Here is an 11,119-nt window from a genome sequence, read left to right on the forward strand (position 1 = left end):
GGGTCCCTCCTTATTTACAGTTCGTGGTACACGAACTGTTTGAAAATGTATTCATCTTTTAGCGAAACCCTTTTAAACAATAAAACCAAAAACCTTGCCTTTCGGAAATGTACCGGTTACCCTGGCTGCAAAATCTTTTGAACCAAGTCTTTTTGGCATGGTGATACCTTTTTAACAACAACTAAACTGACCTATTATGACGGTTACACCGTTATATACAACTTGGAAAAAATATACTATACACAACTCACAAGCTCGGTAAATATATACAACCAAAAAATCCGCTTACAGGAGGTCTAAATACAAAAAAAAAAACACATTAGTTGTATAACTAAGTCAATGTGTTGTAATGCGACGCAAGAACCAATGTGCAAAATTAGCCTTAATTGCTCAAAAGAAAGCATCTGAACTGACAAACTGTGGATAAGAATTTATGTCTTGGAAATTTCACTATCTTTAGGACCGACTTAAAATTTAGGACTTATTTATTTCGTAAGCTAAAGGAACCTAACATATGTAAACAGGAAATTACCAATTTTAGGAGCACGGTGCCTAATTAATTTGTTGTGTTTGGCACATCCAGAAGTAGTAGCAGCCACAACATCCATAGTTGCGCAATACAAAGCATCTTCTTCAACTGAAAGGTCATTGATCTGTTCGCGAAGCCTCTGGTATCTTCTTTCAAGCGAGTCTCGTTTCTTCATAAGTTCATCCAATATATCTTGTCGCCATTTACCGTATAAAATCCACCTTTCTTGCGGTGGTAAAAGATTAAACGCTGCACTAGCAGAATCAATGATAGATCTCAATCTGTCTTGGGATACTGGAGGAATAGCTTCCAAAATCTTCAAAATCAATCTGGTAGACTCTTTATGCCTAAAAAAAGAGACAAATTTGAAAACTTACAAAAGAAACAAAAAGCCTGACTACCAATCAGGAATACTATCAAACATTTCTAGATATCTCAGAATTTGCGAACTCCTTCTTAAACCCAGCTAAAACAGGATACTGATATGGTTTATACAATACCCACTTGGATTAATATTTTGTCACTAGCGACTAGTCTGGCAAAACAAAAAAACATCCGGAACAGCTTGTAACTGTCATGATGAACTAAACCCTAGGCTCAGGAGAAGCCCAGGGGCACCAATTCACGAAAATACAGAGGGAAGGGGGAGATATTTTTCAAATCTTGGAGAGACTATTTTGTTGTTTTTCGACTTTTTCAATGAAAACGCCAAAAACAAAGGTATTTTTCATGAAAATACCAAAAAAAGTATTTGAAAAAATCTTTGAGAAACGAGCAAAGAATCTACCGGAGAGAGGGGGCTCAAATCCAGTATGACATGACTTGCGCAGACTTGTCACGCACAACATGACAGTTGATCGGAGCAGACTTGTCCAAGTCTGCTCCGGTCAACTGTTCCAGCTAGCATGCATTAAAGATTACTTTGTTTTTTTTTTATTGCGCTGTGACTATAAGAAGCTACGACGCGTTCGCACATACGCGTTCAGTGGGCGTGTAATACGGTGCTAGTGTTATTTTGACTGAAAAGTGAAAAGGCAGGATTTTCCGATGCTATTTATATAGCATTATCCTATAGGGTTAAAATTAAAAAAAAAGCTATTTTACGGCAATCCTCCATTTGCTTATGTAAATACTGATGTATATGTGATACCGTGAATGTCCAAAGTTGGTGAATGCCGACATTCACCAGTGAATGTCCGAAATTCCTTTTTCTCTGCTTGGATTCAATTAGCTTTTTGAATCAGCTTTTTCAGTCTTATGCAAGCTATGATAAGTTCTTCGAAAATTCATTCAGGCGATACTTCACTTTAAAACATCGAGGGGCTGACAACTTCCCGAAAACAACTCTTGATAATCCTTTTCGCAAATGGTACGTAATGACTATAAATAATTACGCAACACTATGACGTAGCTTGGCAATTATTAGTAGTTTTTATGAGGCAGTCAAGCGCGTGATAGGCAAAGAATCAAATTATTTTACCCATAAAATACATATGAAAATATTAATTGGTGTCGTATTTTGAGGTCAAGGACCGTAGCCTCATCTTGTACAAGCTGCAAGTTTGGAAATAGCAGCATATATAATGTTGGGTTAAATTTTTTTGGGGCAAAGTAAAAAAAAAAAAAAAAAAAATAGCTTTTATACATGTTGCAGTTGAAAACTAGGACACTGATCGGATATCAGGGAATAGAGAATAAATTTTATTTTAAGAATACAGTATACGTTGAGACTATCTTTAAGGAACTTGTCGCCATTTCTTTTTGTTTTGTTGTTTTTTCTTGAAAAAAAATTCTTCTTGAGACATACCATTTTAAAAGCTTTGAACCGTTGACAACTATAGTATTCAAAAGACGGCGGAGAAAACATCGGAGACGGCGGAGAAATAATAAGAAGTAACGCAAAAAGCAATAAAAATGACTTCCTATTCTCCACCTAATGCATTTCTTTATGTACATTTGCTTAAGATTAGTGAACGAACACTATTTTGCCCACTAATTTTGAAGAAGATCACACTTACACACTCTGTAATACAAAACCTCAAGTAGTAATGTGAAGCAGCAGCAATATAGAACAAAGTAACACACACAATAGACTAAAAATAGCAGTTCCTAGGTAGTATCTTTAAACTATATATATATATATATATATATATATATATATATATATATATATATATATATATATATATATATATATATATATATATATATATATATATATATATATATATATATATATATATATATATATATATATATATATATATATATATATATATATATATATATATATATATATATATATATATATATATATATTTATATATATTTATATATATATATATATATATATATATATATAATATATATATATATATATATATATATATATATATATATATATATATATATATATATATATATATATATATATATATATATATATATATATATATATATATATATATATATATTGATACAGAGACAGATAAAAGTAAAACCTTTTCAATTCAGCATCAGCACTCTTATACTCTGCTTTGGACAAGTTTTTAGTCTCAAGAATCTGTTCAAACTTCCTAATAGCTTCATTAGCCAGTTCTTCGGACCAGGTAAATCTGAATGAATTTCCCGAAGCTGTAGTTGTTCTTTTGAGACCCTCCACAGTAGAGACAAAATCATCCACGGAATCATCAATATCTTGAGTGTCAGCTATTGTGCGTTCTAAACCATCTAGAAAACGTCGATCGTTTTCAGAACATAATAATGCACATATTAATAAAAACAAAAATAGCCTTCAGATGAATACCCTTTGAATTTCCGTTTCAACCTAAGTGCCCAAAAGATTATGAGCGTTTTCCAGCTAGTATTTATTAAAAATTAGTTTTTTAGTGTATTACGCCAATAGAAACTTCAACGCGTTAGCGGATCCGCCTTCAGTGGGCATTTAGATGTTAGTGTTATTTTTACTGAAAAGTGAAAAGACAGGTTTGTCAGATGTTATTTATATTGCATTTTCATATAGGATTAAAATGAAGAAATAGGCTGTTTTAAAGTAATACTCCATTTAATCAGAGGCCACGCCATAGCGTTGCCTATAGTAAAGGCCATACGGCTCCAATGTTTTATTATTATTATTTTTTTCCAGAGGCACTTCATATGGAAGGGGTCGTCATATAAACTTCATAGGGGCTCATTCGATTGGGAATCGGAAAGTTCTAGTGCCCTTTTGAGAGTCAAAAGTGATCGGAGGGCGACTAGCCTCCCCCCTCCTCTCTTTTCTCCGCAAATACATCCGATAACAATTTTGAGATAGCCATTTTGTTAAAAATAATTCAAGGTTCATATAGTTTCATTCAGTTTTCATTCAGCGCTCGTCTGATGAACATCGCCTCGGGGAGCGTTGCTTGCAAGTGAAATACGAAATAGAATTTAGACTCTTGTGATAATATCTCTGGACTGTTATTTATATATGATTATTGATCGTGATTTGGATTACTGAAGCAGGAATACGTAAGCAGTGTGTATATGTCTTGAAATTTAAATCTGTAATAGAGAATTTTTATTTATATATGTTTTCATACGGATAACCTTGAAACCAGATACTTAACTATGCATTTGGTATTTAATGTGACATTTCGGAAATAAGTATGAATCATTTCGCTGAATGAAAATCTGTTTACATTCAGCGTTGCTTGCAAGTGAAATACGAAATAGAATTTAAACTCTTGTGATAATGACTCTGGACTGTTATTTATATATGATTATTGATCGTGATTTGGATCACTGAAGCAGGAATACGTAAGCAGTGTGTGAGAGGACTGAAATTTTTGAAAAATGAATGACTCAAACGGAGTGACTATAGCTTTAAATGAGGCTATGCCTGAGGGTACAGCCAGTGCTCAGTTTATACAGGAAATTAATTTCAAGCTAGATCTGATACCACGATTAATTTAGGCTACTGAAAAGACTTTGCCGGAAGTTTTAGTGAAAGTTACATCAGTTGAAAGCCAGTTTTCTTCTTTAAGCCAAAAATAATCTGACAATGCGACAACTTGTGAAGAAATGAAAGGATAAACTAAGACGCTCTGCAAGAACTTATGTGCAGCTAACGGTCATGCTTGCACATGTAATGAAGAAATGTGAAGATTTAACGTCGACTTGCATGACTTCGAACTTATTAAACCTGCTATATATACGCTGAAGTAAGAAATTACTATGGTTCTTAACAAGTGTATACCGGATTTAAATTTGAACCGTTGTGACGTCAAAGACGTGTTCAGAATGCGTGCAGGACCAGTCTTACTAAAGATGAACTCTGTTGAATTTCGCGAGATAATTCTTAAGTCTAATCCCCTTTTGAAGAAGAATGGGTTGTCGGCTGCCCCTGATTATAGTGCCAGGCAAAGGGAAGCCCGTAAAAACCTTAAACCGGTCTTAGAGTACGCTTTGTCGAAACACCACCAAGCTAGGCTTAGGGGGAGATAAGTTATACATCGACGGCAGAGTGTTTGTTTATGACTTTCCTTCGGAATGTGTTAAAAAAGTAACCACCAGCTCCAGTGAAGTGAATAAACAGGGGCCTCCTCGAAACGGGTCAGCAGAAACAAGAGAAGTCGAAATAGCTAAAGAACCGGCTAGCGAAAAAATGGACATTTCCGTCGCTAACAGAGTGGTGTCTGAAAGCTCTGAGAGTGATAGTCAAGCCGAGAGTGACATCGAGAGGTGATCGAATTTAATATACGTGATCCAAAACCACATTTCTCGAAGGGTGCTCCGCGTCCTGTCCGGAATTCTCCAATAGTTGCGAAAAAATACTGAAAAGCGAAAAGCCTGGGAGGTCATAAGCCAGGATGATCAAAATCGTCTTGATGCCCGTAATGTTGCAAGAAAGAACTCTAAAAAGAACTCCCCGCCCAAGCCCCTTTTTCCCCAAATACATCTGATCAAAATTTTGAGAAAGCCATTTTCTTCAAAATAATTTAAAGATCAAAAAACAAAAATTCGAGGTTAAAACAACCCCCAGAGCCCGGGGAAGTGTTTTAAGTAATGCCCCAGGGGCAGATAAGGTTTTATGTAAGGGATGATTGTAAAAAAAGCAGAGGTGGCTCATTTGATTGGAAATTGAAATTTCTATTTACCTTTTTAACATTCATCAAAAGTGAACAGTGGGCACATATCCCCCTCCCCTCACCCTGTTTTGCCCAAATGCATCGGATCAAAATTTTGAGATAGCCATTTTTTAAAATAGTCCAACGATCAGATGACAAAACATCGGAGTCAACATACATTCCCCCTCCTCGGGGGAAGGGTTGTATCTTATGCCCCGGGGCATATAAAGTTTTTACGGACAAGGCAGTCGCATAAACTTCGGAGGGGACTCAAATGATTAGAAATTGAAAGTTCTAGTTTCCTTTTTAAGAGTCAAAAGTGATCCAATGACAACTAGCCTCCCCCAACCAACCCCAAGTCCATAAGGCTCCAATTTTCTTTCCCAGAGGAACTTCATATGGAAGGGATGGTCGTATCAACTTCGGAAGGGGCTCATCCCGATTGGAAATCGGAAGTTACAGTGCCCTTTTTAGGAATCAAAAGTGATCGGAGGGCAAATAGCCCATCGTCCTTTTTTACCTAGATGCACCTGAAATTTCTTTGTCTTAGTTATAGCATTTATCAAAGGCATGTATTCACGTTGGCTATAGCAAAGGCCATAAGGCTTCAATGTTTTATTATTATTAAAATAAAACTTGCATAAAAAGAAGTTTTTCAAGGAAAAGTAAAGAGCCATATTGAACTCAGGACCAGCAGAAATTAACTCCTATTATAGCAAAAATTCAAAAAAGACCAGAAATTATTGTTAAAAATAAATGAAAACCGAAAGGAACAGAAATTAAAATTAACGATCATAGCAAACATAAAGATAACCGACGTGACAATGAGCTTCGTAATTGAAGCAAGGTCGCAACGTCACAAGTGGTTTGTCGTCTGTCAAAGTATAAAAGAATTTGAAAGTTGCAGCAATAAAAGGAAACAATTGGCAAACACCAATTATAGGAACAGCGGGTGTTTGCAGTAGGAAAAACTGCAGCCGTGGGGCTGCATTAATGAGGCCTAGTAAAAATGAGATATAAAACTGCAGGGGACTGCAATGAAGTATATTTGCTTTACCATAAAATAAAGAATGTTCGTTTTGGTAAACAAATAAGTACTTATTTTAAGTATAAGACTTTGTCAAATAGGTTTGCAAATTATTTAGCGCCATTTGGATGAAAATAAATTCGTCGTAGTTAAATTCTTTTATAAGTGATACCAGACCCACATCCAAAGAATAATAGAATTCGTAGAACTCCGGGGAGACTCAAGAAACGCGTAGGCAGGAGTAAAGACTTCAACAAAAGGTGAATATTGACCCAAAGCATTTTTGGGAAGAGTATACCAAGAGAAATGGACAGTTTTCGGACAGTCCTTGATTATTAGCTGTTAGTGAAAGATGTTAGTCTAGCATAAGTAACAAAGGTGGTTGATTTGACTCAAGTTATGTTGAGATAGAAGTTAGCTTAGACTCAGGCAACATTTAGACTCGTTCTCATCAATTCGTTATGTTTTATCCGTGCTGACTTACCGACTCTCGCGTGTTCAAAGTGCTGCACCTGTACCTGTATTGCAGTGCATCCATGTCTACCTCATGTAAGTCTTCAATAAATCTCTTGTATTTTTATTTGAGTTTATCCATGCTAGTAAATCTGAGGATAGTCTTGTATCTCCGTTCGCTCTCATTGGAATCTGATTTCGACCTATGAAATAACTTGCAAGAACAGCCTAACAATGATGACCTTACTTACAAAAATCAATTAATGAGCTGTAAAACGAAATTCCACAATTCTGGAACAAAATTCCCATGTTCAAGAGCTTAATAATAGTTTTCCTTCGATCTTTTGGCTACGGCGTCGTGTAAAGGCTTCTTTAGCAGCAAGGTCTAAGGAGAACAATAAGAGAATACCATTTAATCACAACCCAAATAATCACCCATAAAATCCCCCCAAAATAATTGACAAAGAGGTTACAAATGGAATAGCATCCCTGGAACTAAACCCTCAAATTAGTGTCCCCTGGAGCCAAAATTGACAACCAAATCCCCCACGGAAGACTTCAGCACCCCAGTTAATCTAATATTAGGCAAATACTTGTACGATACTCATATAACAAAGTCGGTTATTAAAGAATATAGAAACGGCAACCCGCTCAAACTTTGCAGAAAATCTGAAATCGTGAATACTATCACCCTGGAAAACGACAAGTTTTTTATGGACTTTACTCTAATATTCGATCAAATAATTCGAACTGATCAAACTTCATACTCTGAGTAAAAGTCAACACCCTTTGATTCAGGCTAAGGACAAATCCAGGGGAAGTGGTCTGTGACCTCTGTTTCCATTTTTTACAGTCTTCCCTTCAATTTCGGTCAATTCTAGCATAATTCTCCTATTTTCTGTTGTTCGAAGTCTTGAGCCCCTTTGTCCCCCTGTGCACACATCTTGGTTAGGTCGCTTATATCTCTGTTCTAAAAAAAAAATCAATGAAGTGCTCAGTCGTTTCCTCCGCCATTTTTTACTGACTTAATGTACACCCTAGCTACACAAAGCTCAAAAAACACGGAGAACTAGTAAGACTCAGAGCTCATTCAATACAGCATAAATATAACGCCTTGAATTTCATGACCCCCTATGAGCTTGTAGTTGTCGTAAGAAGTTTGGTAACTCAACTCCTACCAATGGACCGATCTACGACTAAGGGAATGGTGTCATTATACATATTAAATGATCAAAAATTAAAGAGAAAACAGATTCAATTTAAGCTAATATTCTCAAGGTATAGCATAATAACAGAGCTATGAGTCTCTAAATAACCAAGGTTTTTCAGTTTTCAAGGCGTCAACGCACTCACCAATTTCATGCTCTTCTTCTTGGTTAGTGTCCTCAAGATCAAGAGACCCCTGAACCTCTTGTGAAGTCGCCGAGAGATTTTCCAGACCTTCCAGTGCTAATTGAAGCGAGGATATCTCATGAACACCCAGCCAACTTGCCATACGACTTCGTTCATCTTTCTAAAAATAGTGCTTATGACAACGGTACAATACATTTGATATAACTGACCGCTCATATTATATATTCAAACCGTCTTGGATTCTAGCTCTTCATATAACGACCAGAAAACTGCCAACCCACCGAGATCAAGACAAGAAGTGCCGTAGAACTCTTTATACCCATCTGTCCTTTTAGTCAATCTTTAGACATGCTCGGACTTATTTTTAGACAATCAGACCCTCTAATAATAAACGTAAAAGAACTTAAACGTAGACCTAGTGAGTAACTAAATGTCTGACAAACTGCTTATCCAAAACCAGAGGGGTATGCAATGTATATGTTATGGAAGGTTAGAGAGTTCAAGTCGTACTTGCACTTCTCAACATTCGTCTTTAGAATATGTTTAACTAGCTAATGAAATCAGTATTTTAAGTGTTTCACATAGATCAGAAGAAGTTAAAGTGCTAACTAGAATATGAACAGCATCATTTTTGGTCAACGTCTACGTTGAGTTTCAGACTAATTTTGGTCTACGGCAATTAAAACTTCCTGAATTTGTTATCAATTAATTCAAAAAAGCTTTCCAAGAAAAAACTATTCCAAAACAAAATTAAAGCGTTACACCAAAACGAGCAGAAATAAAAAAAAATACATGATGACTCGAACCTGAAACGACCAGAAATTAAAATGAAGAATCATACCAAACATAAAGATAACATACACTCCTATAGATAAATTGACATATTCTATAACAAAGATAAATTAAAATGAATAATGCAATCAAATATAAAACGATAGATATTACCGCTAACAAAAGCAGGACTATCGTCTCCTAAACTATCTAAAGATCAAAGGTTCATTTCCCCTTTACTGAAAACTGTGAATCTGTGAATATATCTTGTGAAAATTGGTGCAAAAACTATGATATGAGCTATGAATAAAACTCTTCTAAACGAGTAAATTGTTCGTTAGTTTCACGAATAGTTGGAAACAAATAAGTGTTGCAATCTTTTCTAACCAGTTTCTTGCCATCTTAGGTTTCTGCTTCTTAAATATGAGTTCGACGTTAAAATCAAAAACAACCACATATCATTTGCAAGGGCGTATCCACGATTGTTTTTTTTGGGCGGGAGGCTTTTTTTTTGGGGGGGGGGGGGGGTAAAAGAAAACTTCAAAAATGAGTTTATATCATTTTTGGTACGTTTTTACGAGTACCACAAAATGTCGGGGAGGGAGGGGCCAAACCCGGCAACTCCGCCCACTTGGATACGGCTTTGGGCATTCATATTTTTTTTTTGTCGACAAGCGTGACATTGATGGGACTCGTGGCATAAAATTTAAATATCGTTTATGTTTGGCTCATTACGGAGTAAACCAGGTTCTACGGTACAAAGGTGATTTTGCCTTTTCGAAAATGTTTTGAAATAAAAAAAAATATATACCTCTGAAGTACCTATGGTCAACCTCCCTTTACCACATTGTTTGATGTCTGTACTTCTACATCTGTATATTTTTTAACACAGTAGACAGAATATACCAGTAAGCTTATCGCAGATAATTTCTGGTCTTCGTTCTCGTTGCGAACAAAAAGCTCCTCCCGCTTATTTCTGCATTAGCGGGAATGCAGGTTAGTCTATTTCCGAGTGTTTAAATGCACTTTGATGTAAACAGACGTAAACAGGACAGACTAACCGGCATTCCCGCTAATCTGACTTCGCCTATGTTTATATCTGAAAAAACGTTCTCCGGAGCACTCGCACCCCGGTCCGGGTTTTTATAATGGGTGAGATAGAGAATGATCATACTGGATTATATATGAACTGTGATTTTTTAAAGAAAGGTTCTGTCTCTGACGGTCTGGTGCGGATATATATGAAATCTTTTATTTTACAACAAATGTTTTGTTTTGTAATAAGAAAGCTATCACCTGACAAAAAGCTTGTCAACAATGATCTACAAACTTAACCGACGGGGAAAACAACCTAGAGATTATTGACTTTAAAACAAGCATACGACAGAAAAAACGGGTTAAATTTAAATAGAGCAGTGGAAGAAGCTTAATTCAGTTTAAATCCGTCTTTTCTCTCTTTATTTTTTTTTGTATATGGGAAACTAAGTGGAAATTATGTAAATTGTTTTATTTTGTAACGTTTTTATATCCCCCCTAAAAATGACTAGAGAACCCGATTCAACCATATTGTGCAAACATCCTTGAAGAAAAAAACTGGTAATTTGACTGGAAAACAATCCTTTCAGATTTGCAGCTAAACCTGAAAAAAAAATACCAGGTGCCAAAAACTGCTCAGCCGTTATTTCTTTCTTTTTTCAATCTCACTTCAAAATCTTATCAGAAAGCCGTCGGAAAGACAATTTCCGTAGACCGAAGTTGTCAAACCTACTTGCTAAACAAGAATGAATTACATTGGTTGGCTTTGGTCCGCCCTATATTTTACTTTTGACCAATAAACCACGCCGATTGAAACATATGGGAAATGATAAAGTTGCAAAA

General features: G+C 35.8%; 1 protein-coding gene across 1 annotated transcript; it reads right to left on the reverse strand.

Moving 5' to 3' along the window:
• Positions 1–497: 497 nt before the first annotated feature.
• On the reverse strand, positions 498–10,308 carry LOC148955631 (uncharacterized). The gene is made up of 4 exons (XM_089107818.1): positions 10,303–10,308; positions 8,471–8,630; positions 3,031–3,259; positions 498–876 (listed from the first exon to the last, which is right to left on the reverse strand). Exons 1-4 carry the CDS (start codon positions 10,306–10,308, stop codon positions 498–500), a joined length of 774 nt encoding a protein of 257 aa, XP_088963944.1.
• Positions 10,309–11,119: the final 811 nt, after the last annotated feature.

Source organism: Artemia sp. Qi Xiang Cuo, chromosome 2, assembly GCF_049724085.1.
Source record: "Artemia sp. Qi Xiang Cuo chromosome 2, ASM4972408v1, whole genome shotgun sequence".
Classification (NCBI taxonomy): domain Eukaryota; kingdom Metazoa; phylum Arthropoda; class Branchiopoda; order Anostraca; family Artemiidae; genus Artemia; species Artemia sp. Qi Xiang Cuo.

Bases quoted from the DNA above. Each gene is read 5' to 3' on its own strand.
- LOC148955631 (XM_089107818.1), bottom strand. The intron at 3,260-8,470 runs GTGAGTGCGTTG...GACGTTTTCTAG, and splicing joins AGAAGAAGAGCATGAAATTG to ATGGTTTAGAACGCACAATA. The intron at 877-3,030 runs GTTTTACTTTTA...CTCTTTTTTTAG, and splicing joins GCTGATGCTGAATTGAAAAG to GCATAAAGAGTCTACCAGAT.